The sequence below is a fragment of the Cyprinodon tularosa genome, unplaced genomic scaffold (genome assembly GCF_016077235.1).
Source record: "Cyprinodon tularosa strain WSP-4 unplaced genomic scaffold, ASM1607723v1 ctg66, whole genome shotgun sequence".
NCBI classification, from domain to species: domain Eukaryota; kingdom Metazoa; phylum Chordata; class Actinopteri; order Cyprinodontiformes; family Cyprinodontidae; genus Cyprinodon; species Cyprinodon tularosa.
The window spans coordinates 483,451-505,289 of record NW_024039407.1 but is presented as its reverse complement, the minus strand read 5'-3'; the positions used below and the strand labels follow the sequence as shown (position 1 = coordinate 505,289).

General features: G+C 37.6%; 1 protein-coding gene across 1 annotated transcript in view; it reads right to left on the bottom strand.

Annotated features, from left to right (window-relative positions):
- LOC119799504 (inactive dipeptidyl peptidase 10) overlaps positions 1-17,856 on the bottom strand; it is a 60,234-nt gene extending 42,378 nt beyond the window's left edge. Inside the window, exon 1 of the mRNA XM_038309433.1 lies at positions 17,686-17,856. Within this exon, the coding sequence (XP_038165361.1) occupies positions 17,686-17,724 (39 nt within the window). The 5' untranslated portion in view covers positions 17,725-17,856. The remainder of the gene's footprint in view (positions 1-17,685) is intronic.
- Positions 17,857-21,839: the final 3,983 nt, after the last annotated feature.

Here is a 21,839-nt window from a genome sequence, read left to right as displayed (position 1 = left end):
TATAAAAGGTTCAAGGGGGAGTTTGTATTCATGTTTGTTTAAAAATTGAAGAAACAATTAGAAGTGTTAAAAGTATTGATCCCTTTTGGACTTAAAGCTCAGGTGACATCAAAAACTCTGCCTTTGTCATTTGTGAGATCTATGTTTTCAACTCTATTTTGAACTTTATGAACCATGTATTCCACAGGAGCAGACCTCTAACATGCCTTTGAATCTGCTCTGTGCTGAGCAGCTCTGTAGATGCACAGTTTCATTGTCTTTGTTTCTTTCTCCATTTTGATCCTTTTAAGGAATGTTTTACACATGCTGGGCTTCATTCACACCAGTACCAACAAACTAGAGCTATAGTGAACAATTTTAGTTTCGTTTTATGGGGAAATAAATTAAATTTGAGGGACTGTGCAACTCAGTAAAGCTCCAGATGTCTGTTGTGTGGCCTGTCTGTACAGCAGGCAGTAGTTCCTGTTGTCTGTTACAATGAATTTTAGCTTTTTCCACACCTGGGCTCAGTTTTGGATTGTCATATTATTATTTCCATTTTATTCAATGCAAGTTAATTTTTAATGTGTTTAGTCAGCCTGTTTGTACTGTTTCTAGTTCAACAGGTTATCAATCTTTTGATCTACAAACTCATATCGAAAAAATTATTCACTAACCATCATCTGCTGTTAAGCAAATGTAATCTAGACATTTCTCTAAAATTAAAATAATAAATTTTGTATTAATCGTATTTAAATCATCCATTATCTATTTCTTACTAGTCTTTGCAAGTTTGAGGAAAAGGCTGATGCCTATCTACAACAGTTAGCAAGGGGTAGGTTATACCATGGACACAAACACTCACTAACTAAAGAAAAACCAATGAACAATTTTGAAGGATGCCAATGTTCCCAGAAAGAACCAATATATGCACTGTGAGAACATACAAACTCCATGCTGAAATACTCTAGGCCTGATCCGAACTCAGGATATTTTCGCAAGGCAGTGCAACTGCATGGTTGCTGCAGAGTGACACGACTAGACTCCTCTTAACTGCTTACAAAAAAACTACAAACCTTATAAAATAATTAAAATTGGAATAATATTTTTCATTTCATGCCAAGGAGGGAAAACTCCACTCCTCCATTTTTTTTCCCAAAGAGAGGAGGAAATTTACTGAGAGAAAAAAATGAACTCATCCTTAATGAAGTGTGCCTAATATCATAAGAAACAATTTCTATAATAGAAAAACTGTTAACATGTCTCATAAATCCAGATAGAAAGATAAAGAGATTCTGATTGCATTTCCTCTTTGACATGGAGACTATTTTGCTCTCAGATTTGAGGAGCTCATCAGTTTTGTTGAAGCTGATTAGAAGGCAAGACTCTCAAACTCCAATCCTATGGGGATGCTGTCTGGCTACCTTTAGTGCACCTAAATTAAATCTGAAATGACCTCCTTAACAAACAACCAAGTACATATCCCTTTCTATAAGCTGATTATTTGATTCAGGTGGGCTAAGGCAGAGACGCATCTGAAAGATGCCCTCGAGGACTGGCGTTTAATATGCCTGCTGTAGGGATATATTTTCCTGTTTCTCTCTTTTTTTTCATCTGGTCGATGTCATAATTTGAATACAAAGCAAGAAGAAAAGAAGCCTGACAGAAAATAAGTTTAAATTCAAAACACCTACTGGACTTGGTCAGCTTGTTTGGAGCAGCATGTCAAAAAAAGAGCAGAAACGAAGCAGAAAGTAAAATGCTGCAAACGGTAAACAAATTAGCTAATGGTGCATCTTTTTAAATCTTTTCAAATATTTATTCTAATTATCTATTCATCATTAAGTTATCGTGAAGTTTATCAAATTAAAGTGTCTCCTCTTTTGTTTGACTGAGCCATCTGTCCTCCAATCAGTTTCTGGCTTGCCAGCCTTACTATTTAACAAAAACCCTAAATTCCTTTGCAGGTTGATATATTTTGATGTTTCAGGCAATGATTATGAGAGAAAGCCTTTATTTGTGTTATCAGTTCTGTCTGATTTATGTCTTTTGGGCTGACTGGCTACTTGCCTCTCCTTGCTTTTATAATTAGATGCAGCCAATGCCCCTTCCACTCTACCTCAAAAGGAATTGCTAAATGGAAGAGGGAAAAAATGAGTTTTTCAACTAAAACATTTTCTCTAAGGGGGAAACAGTGGCGTCGGATGTAGGAGTTTGCCCTGTTTGACGGTTCAAGCCCTGGCTCTTGCTTTCAGTGTCGTCGTGTCCTTGGGCAAGACACTTCACCCGCATTGTCTACTGATGGTGGTCAGAGGGACTGTTGGCGCCAATGTAGTTTGCCACCATCAGTGTGTGAGTGAATGACTGAATGTAGTGTAAAGCGTTTTGGTCAAGTCTCCTGACTTGAGAAAGTGCTATATAAGTACAGGCCATTTACCCTTTTATGGCCGTATCTAAATCCTTATATTCTGCAACACTGCAGTGGAAACACTTTTTTGCATCACACGAGTCACGTCATCTGCATCTGGACCTTACTGCCTTGTAAGAAGAAGAATATGAAGAGCAAAAGCAGTTGGACGAGGATGGCTTGCACCTTTTACGGCTGTGTGTTTATATCCACCACACTGCTATGCTATTTACAAATGTTTACGTGTGGACAAATGTATTCACTTGCATTTCCCTTTTAATGGAAATACATTAACGCTCCTTAAAAATCTCCTTAATCTTGGCTTCAGACTCTGATCACATTATGGACTGTTTATACCTGCTACCAACTTTACAAGTAATGTAATAACATGTTAGTAACTACGTAATTTTCTTTTCTTTTTTCGAAAAGGTACTCTTAAAAAAACAAGTTACTTTTTCCATTTTGTAGCAGTGCTACCTTAATTGCAATCCAACGCAATACATTACTACACTTGATCAATAAAAAAATATTTCATAGGGTGTATTCTCTCTACATTGGTGAGAGATTTTTACTGCAGAAAATTCAAATATGAATGAAACAATGGTTAATTAATCCACCAAACTTACTTCTTCCAGTTAAACTAATAATTGTGATAATAAACTAATATTAAAGGTATACTATGCAACCGGTGTTGATTTTCCAGTGAGGCTCCCTCCAGAGGGCGAAAGTAAAAGTGCACTGTCGTAAATATGCTCAGCTGTTCTCCTGGTTTCTCCGTCAAGCCAGGCGCGGTTGTTTTGAGCTTAGCAGCGAATGACTAACGCTGCGTTCACACTGGATGTAGCTGGCGCGACAGAAGCAGCGAGTTTACATGCAAAGGTCCCGCGGCGCGTTTTGAGCTGCAGGCGCAGCACGTCTGAGCGGCTGCAGCAGCGCGTCGGGCGCGTTTAACGCAGGGAGAGAGACACAGCGCTGATGATCACTGCTCTTAAACAGTTTATTGACGCCTAAATTAACTTAAAATGCAGAAATCTGCCGGCAGAATATGCAGTTTGGATTATTTAGATGAAAAACACCTACCAGCTGCCGCGGTGAACCGCTGCTGATGAAGGGATCCATACTGTTGGCGCATCCCTGGTATGTGGGGGTCTGAGCGGCTCCGACAGAAAAAATATTGAAGGCAGGATAATAATCTGAATGAACTGACTGCACTGATTACGTTTTCAGGTGTATTTTCTCACTTAAAAACATATTAAAACTACTTTATTCCCACTGATCACAGCAAATATAGCTGGAAGGCAGAGAAAGGATAGTGAAGCTCCACCCAACGCGCCTCAGACACACTTTTGCAGCCAGAGCAGCAAAGCTGCTTCAGCCGTGCGTCAGTACTAACTGGTACAAGCAGCAAAAATGAAGCAGCAGACGCGATTTTGCTGCTTTTGCTGCGTGAACGTAGCATAACTGCACAAAGATTGCCACTGTGCTAGCAACGAGAATGCTTTTAACTGGGGGGTGTAGCAGTTCTCGCCGTAAAGCAAGACTGACTCTCACGAGACTTCTGAGCCTGTGGGTGCGGGTCGGTGCTCCTGCAGTTGCAAGTGCAGTATTTCCCCCACAGACCACCAGGGCGGCCGAGAATACCTTTGTTCAACCTGAAATGACTCATTTAATCATCCATAACGTTATGGAACACATTAATTAACTGAAAAATGTTGCATAGTGTCCCTTTAAAGTTAATTATGTGGCAACAGATAGATCCCCATTCTGTAACTTGAGTTTGTTCCTTTACATTGAGCAAGTCTGCTGCTCACCGCTCTGGAATGCCAGCCTGCTTTCACAAACATACTTTACAAACTGTTTTGAAAAACATTTTAAATGCACTCCTTGCCTGGCTGAATCCCAGATTCTTAGAGGTCTTGCTCCTACATTTTGTTTACTTCCGAGACAAAATGTTGAACATTTGTGTGTATTATGTACAACTTGCACTTATTATATTGCTTCCATAAAATACTGCACTAAAATTTGTTGAAAGGAGGCAATCAGTCTGCAGCAGAGCTACATGCAGCTCCTTCAGCTTATCTACATCCCATTGATCATATATGCAGGAAAATTTCTTTTACAATGTTTTTTGTATATTAATCTCTTATCATCCTGATAAATCCAAGTTAAGGTTTTCATTAGCTATAAAACACAATCAATAAAATTAGAGGTACAGTATTAAAGCGGTCATAGAATGATTATACAGGCTATTTTTTGTGCTGGTCCTTAAGGACTCTGAATAGGGTGTGTAAAATTGGTTGGGCTGAAAATGGCGTATTTGCTGTTCTATGAGCCCTAATGTAAGCCTGGTTAAAAGCCCTAGAATGAAATTACAGTTTTTATGTTCTTTTATGGTTTACTCATGAATATTAAGATGAGCTGTGCGCTTATTGGTTGGTTTATAACGAGCGAAGCTGCTGAGCAAAGACGCATCATAGCAACAAGCACTCACTCACTGAAACATCAAATTGTTGATATGGTAGGGTGACCAGACATCTTCTTTTTCCCAGACATGTTCTACTTTTCATACCTAAAAAAATGTCTGGATTTCAAAATAATCCGGGATTTATGTCGACTACAGTGCAGCACATACTGTAGTTGAAACAGGGAGTCTGCGGGGAACAGAGTGACCGAACCCGGCCCAGTGACGGTAGCCTGGACAAAGGCGGCTCCATGCTCCATGCATACCGTCACCGGGTCAAGTTCGGTCGCTACGTTCCCAACTGGGGCCCTGACGGGTCCAGTCAGCGGACATGGGCCTCTTAAACAACGCCACCTACCCCACGCCACCCCACCCTCCCATATAAGCAAACATCCCCGAATTGACGTCAATTCAGTGCTACGCTTAAATTCGTCCGTTTTATAGTGGAAATTTAGAATTGTGTGATTTGCATAGAAAGGAGGTGTGGATGCAGTTTAAAGTTCTCTGTCCATTTCACCCACTGAACTATCATTATTATTAAGACAATGTAAACTTTGTTTTGCATTCTATGAGCCCTTTAATACTTGCAAAATATTCCATGTAAAACTGTTTATTTGTATTATGCCAATTCACAACATATCACATCACTTTATAGAGACAATTCAATCAGATAAAACAGTCACAGTGAAAAGTTTTCTAAGGAAAATCAGCTGACTGCATTGAGTCTTTGATTTTTCAGGACATGCTTCGCTAGGATGAGCATTTGCCGACAGTAGATATTCGCTTGCATTGCGTCATTGACTCTAAAGCTCTCAGCAGATCTTTAGTGAGTTGCACTTTTAATTAAATTACAGAAATAAATAAACCTGCATGTATCTAAAAGGATCAAACACCAGCTTTCAGATATGTTTTATTTCAAGATTTAAAACAAAATAATTTTTCCCCCTATCAACAGTTAGAAGTTGATCTTGGAGGAAAGTCCCACTTTGTGTCGAAAGAAAGTCCGGTTCATCAAGATTTAATCAGAAACTCTTGTGACAATTACATCCAAAGTTGTTAACAAGGCAGTAAAATTAATAAGCATAATAGTTTGCATCAAGATTTGACAAAACCACAGCCTGCCGCAGCAAGCTTAGCCTCAAATCTCTATGTACCATCTGAATGCAACCAAGGGGAACTGATGGAATGAGTCTGCATCAGCATCATTTACAATTAACCACAAGTGTGTGCCATCACCAAACTGTACTCTGCTCCTTCATAATGAGAGGCTTGCTGCGCTGGAGTCACGTGCCTGCTGGAGTGAGAGAGCTCAGGAACAGAGCAGCCATAAAATTCAGCCTTCATTATTGCTGCTTTGTCCTTTGGTTCAACTGCACAACCTGGCCCACCTCCGCCTTGAAAAGGGGGGCAGCAGAAGAGAAAAGCATCTATGTGATTCAGTGGTCAGCAGATGGCGGTTCTTCCGTGCTCCCTGGGAGGACACCAACTGTTCTACCTTTTTTTTCTTGTCTCATCAGTTTGAAATTCCCATTCAAGAGTTTAATCCTTCCCCCGCAGCCGCATGTCGCCACATCCTTTGAGCACCTTGAATGGAAGTTACTATGACTGACAAAAGATTACAAAAAGTGCAATATATGATTGTGAGTTTGAGTGACCAACTAATACACATATGTGCACAAGTGTGAAGTGGAATATTAAGAATTAATGATTTTTAAAATGTATATATATTTTTAAAAAGTTTTGCACATTTACAGTATATTTAGAGCCCATGAGTTTAATCTTTGCTGAACCATAATATATGTTATTGAATACAAAGGCTTAAATGATAACGATGTATAAGCAGGCTGGCAAAACAGTTGAGTTCAGCAAAGAGACTGACAAAGAGCAAAATATACAGAGGGGAAAGAGAAGACAATGTTTGGCAAAAAGGTGAAATATACCAATAGATTAGGAGCCCTGGGGGAGAGGAGGAAATGAGCAGGAACAGACGGAGAGAAACGCAGGAGAGAAATCTTACAGAAAATATCAAAATGCACAGAATGATCGACGATTTGGGAACACAGTGGCATTACACAGGCAATACTGAGAGAATATAGACAACAAAGAAAGAAACAGAGACATCTACAGAAATCCCAAAGCTGAAAAACTTCAGGATCATGACATCCACAATTAAAGCGGCTGTCTTTAGGTTATTTGAGTCCTTTCTGACCCAAATTTCTTTGCAAAACAGTTTAAGCTTAGGTGCATCTGTAAATATTAGGTCCTGCAAAAGATGATTTATTGGTTTTCTTTTTATTTATTTTATTTTGACCTATCAAAAAATGAATATGTTTTGATGGCTTCCATCTTCAGTTCTGTTGTCCCTCTGTACGGTAAACCTGCACCTGCCAGACTACTGCAGCTTGTAACAGGTTTTCTGTTTTTAGCTCCATCTATCTTACCGTAACCCATTATACGCTTTCCTGTTCTTGCTAAACAACAGATCCCACTACCCGGTTTCATTGTGGGGATTATATTTTCTTTTTTTTGTGTCCCGTTTTGCCAATATAGCTCTGGGAATGAATGTCCCAGAGCTAGATGATAGCCCAACAGATTTTCTTTCAGAAGCAGAACATTAGGGTTGTTGCCATAAGGTTACGCTATATGAAACTGTAATGGAAATGATTTAGAGAGTAAAACTGTACACAAAGGACACTGAGATGGAAAGGAAGGTGAAAGAAAGATAAGAACTAAGGGGGGAGAAAGTAAAAGACAGTGAAGATAGCATGAAAAGAGAGAAAATAAAACAAAGCAAAAATTGGCAACAATGAAGATGTGAAGGGGATTGTGTTTTTATGATTATGTTCAGCACTTTTTTCCACAAAACATAGCATCTTGTTAACCTTTATTCCACCTATGAAAGCCATCACTGAGATAATATATTCTGATATTCTGCTTTTTAAAATAAACCAGGCAAATAAACAGAAACAAAAAATACTTTTATTAGGGATTTCAGTTATGGATTAATGAATTCATCTAAATTTATTGATCTTTTCAGTGACTATTGATTTATTGATAAGCAGCCATTTTCTTAAGAACTACATTTTCTATTGTATCAAAAGGATCTTTCCATAACATGAAAGACTACATTTTTGTTTTTACGATTTGGAGAAACAAAAACTTAATACATCTTTAAACTGGAAGCTTTTAGGTTACTTCCAGCTCTTTCTGTCAACACCTGCTCCAAGTTAATTAACTACTCCAATGATTGTTCCATATTCCTTTCCCGATTATATCTACTGTGTGTTAGACCTGAAGGGTTTGGCTATAAATTTGAACAGGTCCAACCTTCTCCGACTGACACCGTCGCTTACTCAGCATTTCCTCCGTTGCCTAGCAATCATGACAGTTGATGCAGGATGCAGACAAAGAATGGAAGCCAAACTTCACACTACTGCGTTGCGTGCTAATTTCATGAGATTCAGCAGGAGTAGCGTCATCTCAGATATCCGATTTATAGTGGACTCACTGCACAGATATTGGAAACTGTGCTTAAATATCAGCCAAACCCATTTACACATTGATGGATAAAACCTTTCAATAAACCAGACATTTCCCACAACATTTCTCACCCATTAACCATTTAAATTAACATTTTTCATTTATTTAAGATGAACCTATTCACATACTTGTATTATATTAACCTCTAATTGGGGATATTGTAGTCCATTAGGGATATGCGGCACATGTCCTTCCATCAGGGGAAAAGAAGGCTTCATATGTTGGCCGCGAATGAAGGAGTCTTCGGATTGGAACAGGCCACGGCGTTGTGTTATGCTGTAAATTGCCGACGAATCTGGGCTTCAGCCGCCGGATTCAAACACACTGCACCTCTGGAGTTAGTCTTTGCTAGGCTGTCTTCATTAGTTCCTTAATCACCTGTGTTGTTCTGCTCTGGTTCCTTTGTTTCTTGGCTGTGTTCACCATCACATTAAAGTTGTGAAAACCCATCTCTGCCTCCACCGCTTCATTTTGGGTCCATTTACAAAACTTCTACAAATTCTGACAAGCACAGTCTGTAAAATATTACATCAAACTGAATAAAAAACACGGAACTTTTAAAGAAATAATCACTAAGACCAGCAATCTAACTCTCTCAAGGCGACCAAGCTGTCAAACTGCAGCATTTTGGATACTTTGTGGGCAAAAGGCTTTTTTATTGGGTTTGGTGAAAACATTTGGGACATGGAGCAAGTAAGGACTATTGAAACACAGTGGGCTGTTGTTCTTGGCACTTCTCTCAAGGACAAGGACATTCGGCTGGTTCTTTGGTAAATACTTTTTTTCCCTAACCTGTTAGTTCAAGGAAGACTTTTGGATCATTTGTGCTATGCTTTTGAAATTTTCAGATGAGAAATTAAGTAATGAACAATGTAATACCCCAGCACCCCCATAAAAATAAATAAATAATTGAATAAAAAGCAAGCAAACACAAATGACACAAAGATTTAAAATACTGCATAATGAAAAGCTGTAATCAAAGAGGAAACACAGCAGCAAAGTGGAAACATGTTGCAAACACAAAACCGGCTGCAAAACAATACATGATTATGGCATAAAAACACACAATACATGTGGAAAAAAGCTTCAAGTTGCTAAAAAACAACAAAAACCCACTGTGGGTTATATAAAACTACATGAATTAAAAAGTTCCAAAGAAGTATATATTTTTGCTAAGGGTCGGATCCAATTCATAGTGATTTCTATGTTCTGGGCCCATATGACTTGATAATTGTCCCCACCTGGTGGTCTAGAGCTCCACAATTACATTCTTCTTAACTCACAATAGTTTTTTTAATACTTGAAGCATTTTTTCTTCATATGACTTTTGTGCGATTGTGTGTTAGTCACATTTACGTTTGCTAGTCTAATTTTTGAGTTTGCAGGATGCTTTTAATTTGTGACGTATTTACACAGCGTTTGCACCCTTCTGCCACTATTGTTCAATCTGCTTTTCCCAAAAAAATCTTTAGAACGTATTATTCTTAAACTTTTATAAATCACTTCATCTTTGAGGTGAAAGAAAGACAGCTAACTTCCAGCAGAAAAGAACTCCTGCCAAGACCTCATCTTTTAAAGATTTGCTGCAGCATCAAAACATGTTCAAATTAAAACCACTACAAGCTGCACCTGCAGGGACAAACTATAAGTGATGTTTGAACTCAGTTCAGTCCAAGGCTGGGTGATTGATGTCCAAGAGGGCGTATATGTTAACCGCACAGATGCCCCTCAGGAATACTCCACATTCCTCCATCTGATAAAGAAATCTAGGGTGTGTGGAGGCTTTGACACAGTCATAATGCAGCTTTGGTGCTTACATTAACAACTCTAAGGCAGAGAAATTAAATTAAAGCAAATTAACATAACATAGTGGTTAAACGCTGCAAACATGCACAGCAAGACTCATGTGTCAATGTATCTGTGCACAATACTAATAAGTTAAAAAATTAAGCTTCACCCGATTTCAGGGTCTTGGAGCAAACAGAGACATTTTTACTTAATTACTCACTTGACTGATTTCAGTACGGAGTAGTATCATTTCCATGTCCTCCCTCATATTATCTGAGAATCCTCCTTTTCAGGAGGGGATACCCGTCTCCTGTTGTTGCCCTGGAGCCCAGACATTACTTCCAATTAAGGTCAAATCACTGAGAAGTCAGTGGAGGAGAATCCTGCCTCCTAGACGAGTAAAGAGTTTTGTCATTCATTCAAATGGGGTATAGATGCGCCAACTTGGATTCCCCTGAGCGCACATGGGGGGAAGCTGCTTGTACAGCCTGGCTGCTGGTCACGCTGCATTTGGAGAAACTAATGCAGCACTGTTTGCTTGCACAGGTGAGCAGATGACAGGGCTGAGCTGTGTGACACAGTCGTTTTGTTACAGTCAGCCGCCTGACGGACAAGGAAAAATATCAATGAGATGTTTCTGCAGAGCCAAATCAAGAGGAAATCCTTTATTGCTGGAATATTCATTTCAAGCAGGATGAAGGAGCAATAGAGGGAGTTTAGATAAGGTGTTGGACAAACAGCAAAGGGTGTGCAAATGCTAAACACTTGATGAATAAATCACCAGAAGGCATCCCCCTGAGAGTTTATTTTTTATTTTTTGAAAAACCAAACAGAACTGAAGGCGGAGAGAGGGTCTTTCATTTGCCAGCAGTGCTGGGGGATTTTCACCCAACCAAATGAGGGAATCAATAAGGTGCACCGTTATACAAGGTCCAGAGGGAAACAATTAATAGCAGGAATACAGCCATGAAGGAGACTTTTAGACAGCTACTCTCCCTCCTAAACACTGTTTCTTAAAAAGTACGTTCTCTCCCAGAGGATTTACAACAACCTGTCCACCATGCCAACCCCATGATCGTTAAACTCCTGAAAAACATGCTTGGTCTTCTAAAAATTGCCCCAATAAAATTTCAGATGTTCCAACATATCGATTGATTTTGCATTCTACAGAAAACAAGTCACACTGAACATGATTATTCCAATATGGAGAGTGTGCGTGAATCACAAATAGGCTGCGCAGGATTTGGGCAGTACTTAAAATTCATAAATTAGACTCAGGAGACCTCCTTAACTCCATCGTCTGTGTCTTTGAGGCATCTCATAATAAATCACATGAAGAAAAATTAGTGAGCGCATGCATGCCATTGTTGGTTTTGCATACTTTAAAATCTCCTTAAACATGGCTGGTAATTTAAATTATACACAAGACACAGAGATAATGCATTAAAGAAGAACCACTGACATTAAAGTGGGCACTTTATTTGCAGGCAAATATAGGCCTCAATATAACCTAAAGGCTGATTTTAATGATTCATTGTAATGGCTCACAGGGGAAGGATGGGGATTAACAAGGAACCCATATGCATTATCTTGTCAATATTTCTCACTCCCTCAGTAAAAATAATGGTCATTAGAGCGGACTGTAATTTCAGCATGGTTCAAACGTATAGCAACAGAGATGTGATCAGTATTGATTAATATCTTCCACCAATTTAAAGCTATTTCTGTACACCAAAGCACTGCGCTGGAGATATAAAAAGGTAAAGACACCATATGAGACTATAACTAGAGATTTCTTTTTTTTTTTTTTTCTTAAACCCTCCAGGCTTTTACGAGAAAATGCAGAAAAAAAGAACTTAGTGAAATGAAAGACCGGCTGCTTTATTCTACAGCTGCAAGGCTCCCCTATCTCCTTTTTCATGCTTCTCATCACACACAAGAAAATTGCATCACAAAAGGATCCTGTACTCTCAGTTGCTGCCTTGGGGAACAAGAAGCATCAGGAAAACACGAGGTGGGGGAGCTATACGGGTGACATGATGTAGAGTCAGAGTAAATATGATGAAGAGCACTCTTTTTTTATTTATTTATTTTTTTACAGCCCGCTGAGGATCCTCAGAGAGGATTTACCATTAAATAACATGTGCAACGTTAGAATTCAATGCAATTTTAAACACTGAGGGTGAGTTGAGCCTAAACTAAAACAATAACTTCTCTACTATCAAACTGTGCTTCGTTTAGTGTTCCTGCACAAATAAATGCTGTCATATGGATTTATTGTAAGCGATTTCATATCCTGTGTTATACATGTTACACACCAACCTAAAAGATAATTCCAGAGAGGATCCCGTTAATATCTTTTAAATAATGTTTTCTAAGCGACAAAATGTAAATTTTGATCAATTTACTATTATTTTTCAAAAATCATAACATATAAAAAAAATAGAATACTTGCAGTTCTTTTTAATTCCTATAAAAAGGATTTAAGTTTATGTTTTAACACATATGTCAACTAAAGCACAACAAAGTTCAAGTTAATGCTCTAATTCTCTAAAATATATATTTTTTCAGTATTTGACCAGAAACTATGACAGGAAAACAGTTTGAAAGCTCATTCCTTGGTGAATCTCTTGATCATTTATTTGAAGCAAGGCTCAGAAGACTGATGGTTTTCAAACGGGTACTTGCACTTTACAACCAAATGCAACCATAAGGCTTCCTTCTAGAAAATGAGCAAATACAATCTGTTCTAACAGATTTATAGGCTACAGTACATTGAACTGTTGACATAAGCTGAAATTTGCAGGTAAAAAGGTCATCTGCAAAACCTCCAGCATACTGTGGCCCTTCCCGACGGAGAGGAATTGCTTCAGGATTATGAAACAGACGGTTTCTGGCACATTTCAATTGGGTTTCATCACACAAGCCAAAGCCCTAAAGACCTGAGTGCCATTTAATGTCAAGGGTTAGCTTCCTCAGTATTTTACCAACTAGGTTTACATTTTGAAGAGTCTATTCTCTAAAATACACAAAAATCCATCAGAGTAAATATGGAGAGGCTGAAGCTCCATGAAAAATGTTGTCAGATTGTAATTTTATGATTATTCGACATGTAAATTTTATTGCAATGAATAATTGTGAAATACAAAATTAAAGAAAGTGTTGCATAGAGAAAACCAGTGCATGAGAGTATATTTTATGTAATGATTCTGTCCTTTCTGGACTTTTTGATTCTGTTTAACTTTTCTTTTTGAATTTTAAGTTACATTTGCATTCTGTGTTCTTTCCCCAAGCCCCCTTCTAGATACTTCTGTCCACACCTGCTCCCAATCAGTTGATTACTCCATTCACTGTTCTGTTTAGCATATGTAGGCTACTCCTCCTCTGCAGTTAATGTTTGCAGGATTTCTTCATCTCGTAGGTTTACCCCCCTCCCATGTTCCCAAACTTTTTGTTGATCGATTATGGCTTCTTTATTTTTACTTCTTTGTTAAATTTGACAAGAAATCACCTCTGAATCTTCATCTCTGTATTCAGTTCCTCAACAAGTATCCAGTAATCCTGACACAGGAACGAATCAAAACACATGTGTGTACTCTTTATATGATATAAATGGAAATTTTGTAGGAGAGAATATATAAATAAAATACTCTATAAACTTCAAATATCTAATTAACTTAAATTAAGCAATTTCATTTGATTATTTTATTTTCAATGTTTGACTTCTAGTATAAGAAAATGTATTTTTGATACAGAAAGATTCTATGTTAATAATTTTGTTTAGCATAGAATATTCATATCTATATATATATATATATATATATATATATTTACTATTTACTTAAGATTGGTTAATCTTAAGTGCATAAATAAATATACAGTACAAACTGTTCTGACTTACTGGAGCTTTCATTCCCAGTTCTTTGCCTAGAAGCGCTGACTGGTTTTAACCTCTATTTAAATAGCTGTTCAATTTAGTAATTTACAACAGTATAGGACTTAGGATTTAATAGCAATTCAGCATTAACTAGACAGAGAATATTGCCCAGGTTACAACACTGGGCTCCTTGCTAACTTCATTGGGAAAAGAATGAGTAATAAGCCCAGCATAAAGGTTCCAGCAGTCTCTCTTTAGGATTGGCAGGGACACACCCTGTGACAACAGCACACACACACACATAATGTTTGTAGAGAAGAGTCATTATTGGGAGTTATCTTTAAAACTAGAGTAGACTTAAAGGTTTATCCACATGTACACAGGGTACCAAGACACGTGATGTGAATGACAATAAAGTCTCTTGAACTTGACAACTGACAGCCTGTATAAATATGTCACATCTGCGATGTGAACAGTATCTGTGCATTTTTAGTTAATGTCCTACATAAGTGTTTTTAACAGCTGAGCAAAGTCTAAAAAACTGTTGCAAAAGTCAAACTTGTTCCAAACTGAAAGGGCTGCTAATGGTCTCATGATTCTGTCTCCCTGCCCTGCTGTAATCAAGTTCATCATCTCCACCACTGCTGGCAGCAATTGCATTCATCTCATTTCATGCATCTGTCCTGCTGCCTTTAAATTCAGCTCTCTAGCAGACAGACTCTGCCAGATTATTTGAAAGCCCTTGTAGAGTTAAAAGTCTAGCATTCCCTCTGCCTGCCTGATCACAACTGCATTCTGAACACCACTGCTATGCCCTGCTGCTGACGGATCCCTCATCAGCTTCTGGTCAGTGATTCTTTTTGTTCCCTGGTTTCTGTATCCTGCTGTTTCCCTGTATTGGACTGATCTCTGCTCTGACTCTGGCCTGACTTCCTGGTTACAGTTTGTGGATTTCCGATCTGATTATTACGTTTTGATACTGCCTCTCTGGTTCTGCCTCTGGACCATTGATCCTTCCCAGTCCCTTGTTAGAACCTGGATTTCTCCTTTAAAATTTTAGACTAACCTGTGGAGCATTTCTCATCCGCAAACCTCCATTAACACCTCCATCATTAAGGAACCAAAATTCAGGATCCAAATCACTGCCCAGATTTGGTAGAGGTTAGCAGGGTTGCTTAACTGCCACTAACATGATCCCTGTGCCCAAAGTGGCTCCAGTGCCTGCTGCTGGAGTTGTATTACTGACCTGCTGCAGTATTAATTTTAATAAACTGTTTAAATGCATTTTTGTTTTGCCTGGTTGAATTTTGGGGTCTACTTTTGTTAAAAAGTATTTCAAATTGTGAATCTCCCATAATAGAAGGAGTTACAAGAAGATTTTTAGTTGAACCACTATTGCAGCTGTTACTATCGGTGCCTTCATGTGGTATCGTAATTATAGTAAATACCGAAAGCCAACATGAAATTTGCACATCAAAACCCACTTTTGGTGTAATTTCTACTGGAAAGCAGAGAAAATTTTATGAAAGCAGAGTTGCCAAGATAAGGTAAACTGTGACCTTTTAATACAGAGGAGAGAGTAGCGAATGATGAATACTGCATTGTTAAGCGTTCACTCCTGTTGTGTTTGTAGCCAATACAGTGCAACATTAATTAAAAATATATATAACACCATTTCAACTTGTTTTAATTTTTAAATGCCTGTCTTGCCAAAGTTGCAAGTCAGGATAATCTTTGCATCAGAGATGTTTCTATTCGCTACCCCAATAAAAGCACTTGAACACAATGCGCTGCTAATTTCCACTTTACAAGTGATAATGATTTTTTACCAGACCACATAAAGGCAGCACAAGTCTCATTTATTTCTAATTTCAAAAGTATTTTCAAAATAACAGTGAAAACCACCATAACAGTTATCATAAAAATCTAGACATATCTATTTGTATTTATCAACGACTTTGCTATAACTACAGCAAATTTAAAAAATGGAAGCATGTTTGGTCCAAAATTGTTTTAGTGCTTATAACCAACCAAGCACAGCAGAGAAACAGAACGTACAGATATATGAAGCAAACCAAAAATCACATGTCACTAAGCAAAGAAATAACTAAAAAAGTGAAAGCTAAACATAAATACATGAGCAACCTAAAACGATCCAGTTACTTGGTGTGAACCTCTAATAAATATGAAATCAGATAGAGTTTGAAATTCTCAAATGTCTGAGCAGGATCTAACTGCATCACAACACAGTTTTTTTGCGTTGGGTTAGTAAACCTGAGTGTTGGACTTCAAGAAATAGCATCACAGACCAATATAGTATAAATAAAAACGTAATTATGAACTTTTCTCAATTTTCTGAAAGAGAGATTTAGGCTTTTGGTTTTTCATAAGAATGTGTACTTGGATTATATTCAAAAGAACTAATTATCGAATCAAGGTTTTTCACAAAAGACTGACTTCAAGGAGCCAAGCAAAGAATATGGAGTCAATTTGAGTCAGCTTTACCAACAAACGATTGCTTTTTAATTTATTTTAAGAAAGTCTATAAGCGCATCCTGGTGAAATGTATGAGTTTTATTTTTGTAAGATTTAAAACTTAAAGGTTGTGCTACTATAAGCTGAAAGTCATCATGATTAAAACAAATAAAACCATCAGAACACACTGAAAAAAAAATAATGCAACCGCTTTTGGCATTTGCTAATTGATATTTAATTACTTTAACAAAATTGTTCATGTCCTACCCAGCCAACATGAAACAATTGTGTTAAAGTAACTAAATACGATCAATTAAATGCCAAAAATTAGTGCATTATTTTTTTTCAGCACACCTTACACGCACATCATGTCTTTTAATAAGCATGTTTCACTATGTGTGCTTAAATATTGTAATAAACGTTTACATATTTGAACAAATTGAATGCAAATTTTCATTTTAACAAAATAGTTGGAATTGAACACATCTACTCAGGTTTATTGAATATAAACTGTGTGGGAACTGGTACAGCAATGCTATTTCTTTAGTTACAACTGCTTTCTTTATCAGTGTATATTTATAATATTATTCATTCTCTCATTCAAGCACAGCTTTACAGATGCAAACCTGCAAAATCTTTAAATCATTGCTGTTACAAATAGACTATGGGTCATACAGGCAATTTATTTATTTTCATTTAGTTGAAACTGTTCCAATTAAGTGCTATTTAAAAAGGTCCTGCCTCCAAATGCTCATGCATTGACCATACACCTTTGCAGCAGAGGGCTAATCAATCATACTGTGCAGGCAGCCCCCCCTTTGTCAATGAGTGCGTTCATGCTGGAGGGGACTGGCTGCTGGGACTAATCATCATCTTGGAAAATTGAGCTTTCTTAACGATGCAGGGGCTCTGAGAGGCAGCATGGGACAAAATGGACTGGATGTCAGATTCACACCAATCACCAGCACAGTGCACACAGGCAAGCCTGTCCGGAAGATGGACAGTAGCGGGGAAAGTGTCAAGGAGCGAAATCACCAATTTCCCCGCTGCGTGTCTCCACTGGAGCAGAAAGACGCACATACTCACACACACCTCTGCATTGAATACAAGGCAGGGAAACATAAAGTATGAATAAAACAGAGCAAAAAGCAAACCTACCAGCTCGGTGGTCATGTTTTGTTGAGTTGTGGCAATCATGGTGTTATCCGCAACAAGCTCCGCTCCTATCGCCGCGTGTAGCCTCACCAGGAGCCGCGCAGCTGCACTGATGTTCAGCGGAGCTTTTTCTGCATGCTCCGCTTCTTGCAAGTTTGTCCTCAGCAGGCTGGTAGTCCTATCTCTCTCTCCCCCTCTCTCCCTCTCTTCTCTCTCCCTATCTCTATCCCTCTCTTCTCTCTCTCTCTCTTATTTCAAATCTTTATTCCAGCTTCTGATTTGGTGGGAAATTAATCGTGACGAGGTGTTGAGCTTAAATATACAATATAAAACGATGAGCTTTAAAACTATGGAAGCAAATCGTTACAATATTTCAAATGAAAAACCTTTTCCAGAAATGCTTTTTCATTTTAAGAATGTGGCTGCATTGTTTGACTGATAAATTAAATTAGTAATCAATAATCCTGTTTGCATTTTCATTTTCTTCTTCAACACTGCTCATCCTTTTACTTTATTAAAATGAAAAAGACATTTGAGATTTATTTTTCAAAATGTACCCCGGCAAATACATACCAGAAATGCCAAAAATATTTATCTTTGAAATCTATTTGCCAATAACATGGATTTTTCCAAATGCTTTTTTTAGGCCTATACACTGCAAAAATGATCTAGAAATAAGAAAAAAAAAATAAATATACCTTATTCTTAAATTAGGTGTATTACCCTTAATTGAGCAGGTAAATAAGATGATCTGCCAATGGAACGAGTATTTTTACTCTTAAAATCAGCTAATAAGATAATATGCACTCAAAATAAGACTGCAATTGTTTTTTTTCTTATTTTAAGTGTAACTACCCTCGGGGAAGAGGCTTTGAATGCAGGTCCAGCAGATTCCACAACAGTTTCTTCCACTGCCATTAGACTGCTAAATGTTTTGTGGAATGGGTTATTGTATTGTATTTTATCATTATATATATACATATATTTTTTTATATTTTTTTATGTTAGAACTGTAAATTTACAGTCGTTTTTACTATTTTTCAAGGCTGCACTTGATTAAATTATCCAGTGAGCGGTTTCCAAACGAAATTTCTTTTTGTTTTACACTTATGGAAACAAAATGACAAATAAAATCTGTCTAAAGTCTAAACTGTCTTGTTCCATTGGCAAAATGTCTCACTTACACTGGAAAAAATCCAAATCTAGATAAGTCATTTTTTCTTAAAATAAGTGCATTTGTTCTTGGATTGAGGAGATTAAAGAGACACTCAAATTAAGGATAAATACACTTAATTTGAGAAATTTTTACTTATTTCTAGATCATTTTTGCAGTGTACCCATTTAATTCAAGAAAAAACTGCACTTATTTTAAGAAAAAAAAATTACTTATTTAGATTTAAATGTTTTGCAGATTGCAAAAAACAAATCAGTCTTTGCCAGCATATTGTAAAGACACAATCCCTGTCACAGAGGGGTGGAGGTTTGACAGGACCCAAATGCAGACACAAAAGTGGTTACTGGAAGTTTTAATTAACTACACAGAAGTTCAAGTGTTATTTCTGAGTTTTCATTGGTCTTATTTTTCATTCTTGTGTTCGAGGTATTTTTGATTGTATTTGAGTTCTTAGATATTTCCTGTTTGCCCTCTTCTGTCAGTCTCCTTTTCCCTAGCTCCTTCTTGCTTCTGTTCACACCTGCTCCCAATCTGCTAATTAGCCTGGTCTTTGTCAGCCTTTCCACAGAGGAAAAGCTGAGAGCAGGGCAATGTGTTACTCTTACCAAAAGTGTTTGTTGCGTTATTTGCTTGCAAATTTCAACAAAAAGCATCAAAATGTGTGTATGGCCTAATCATGCCTCACTAGACATATTTAGGTATTGTTTATGAAAGAAAGTATGACAAATAGGGTTTTCTAAATTCATCTATCTATTCAGGCATCCAGCCAATATGCGGTGTGTGCAGGTTCTATATTTGTAGTCCAATGGCTATGTAAATACTTTAAATAGGATTTTGAGAGTATTACTCGAGGAACGGACAAGGTAAATTATTTAATGTAATTAAACTGTATTCTACTCAGACGACTTTAAAACCAGTAAGATCCTTTTATATTGGAGATTTCATAGTATAGGCAATCTCGACAGGGTAATCATTTTATAGTCTCATGTATACGGCTGAGCTTTAGTAATCAGATTGAATATTTAGATGTTTGGCTTGTATTTGCAAAAACTCACAACATGGCTCAAATAAATGCAAATTAATACGCATTAGTACTCAGCCTCTCTCTGGTTATTTTTGGGCTGGCTGTCTGTTTGCCACATTCTGCTCTACTCCACTTTATGAAATAGATTGAGCAGACACACCTAATCACCCTCATGCTTGTTTTGGTCACGGCCTGGGCTGCCTCTGCTAGTTGCCAGTCTGTTTAACCTGCACTAGCCTTCATCTGCCTTCTCGGGCTTGCCATTACCCTGTTCAGCCAGTCATCACTGTTCAGTCATTATCCATCCCCTCAAAGCCTGCCATTAGCTTGTTCAGTTGTCATCTATATGCTTAAAGCCTTTCTTCAGCCTGTTCAGTCATTATCCGCCTGCTCAAACCTGCCATCAACCTGTCCCCCGCCTGCTCAAAGCCTCTAATGAGCCTGCCATCCACCTGCTCAAAGCCTGCAATCAGCCTGCCATCAGCCTATCAACCGCCTGCTCAAAGCCTGTCATCAGCCTGTCATCCGCCTGGTCAAAGCCTGCAATCAGCCTGCCATCCACCTGCTCAAAGCCTGCAATCAGCCTGCCATCAGCCTGTCAACCGCCTGCTCAAAGCCTGTCATCAGCCTGCTCTGTCGTCATCCACCTTCTCAAAGCCTGCCATCAGCCTGCCATCTGCCTGCCTGTTCAGCAGTCATCTACCTTCTTAAGTCTGCTACCAATGTTTTGGCCTACAACTCCAGTTCAGTCTATCATCACAAACTAAATCAACCTTTTAAGCACCACATCATGTCTGGCTGATTATCAGGTTTTCTGAATCTTCTCTTGATATACTCAGTGTGGTCAACAATGAAGAGCAGATGTTAGTCTGTTTATTGTAAGTTATTGATTTTTTCACTTTATTGTATGTAAATAAAACTTTTAGGGGATATGAGCTTATGTGCATTGTGGTGGAACCTTATAAGTTTTTCATCTTTTAAAATACTGCTAAGCTTATATATCTAATATCATACCCATATGTAACATGACCTAAATAGATAAAAAATGTGAAAATCTCTCTTTCATCATAGATTTATTTCTAAATTAGTTGCTTACATTAAAGACTGAATATCTTACTAGGAATGATTAGATTATTATTTCATCAAGATAGGTTGACTTGGAAAACTGAAATAAGATGAAAAGCTATGTGTAATTAGCTTTGTCTTGTACTTGTCAATTAAGTAAGGGAGTATGGTGGTTTATATCTGCATCGATGTTGTATCTGTATGTTAAAAACATCTTGAGTTTTACTTGCCTCAGGGACAACAGATGGAAATTAGCCAGGGGGAAAATCTGGTGCAGGGCACAGATTCTCTTGTGAGATTAATGTTCCCCTACATGGTCTTGAATAAATTAGCAAAAACTTAAAACGAAAACACAACACTGTATAGTACAGGAATTTTAAAAACGTAATTTAATGTTAAAGGCTGACTTAAGATTTTTTTAATTATTTTACAATCTGGATAGTGTTTTTTACACCTGAAAATAGTTTTAATCTGGAGATCAGCTTATGGGGACACAGTCTTAAAGAAGAGAAATATTGGATCTAGAAGGATAAGATGATTTATATATGTAAAATCAGCTCCTTTTAAAATAAAAAATATAATGTAACAGAATTCAGGTTCTGCTCTGAACAGCTTTATTTTGTAATCAAAGTTTTTTTGATTGAAAACAAAAGTCTTTGTTTAATCATGACATTTAAAAACACACAAGCATGAGAGCACACTTTTTGGTGGAGCTAGTTACAAATGGAGGGACAGAGGGAGGAAAAGCTATCGGTGTCACAATTGGGGGTGCCACAGAGTATGAGAATGAATCTGTTTCTTAATGGTTTAAAATTGAAGTTTCTTAATATCAAAATGGTTAATGTTTTTAAAGAGGAGGCAAGATTTGTGTATGTACTAGCTTATAAAAAATAA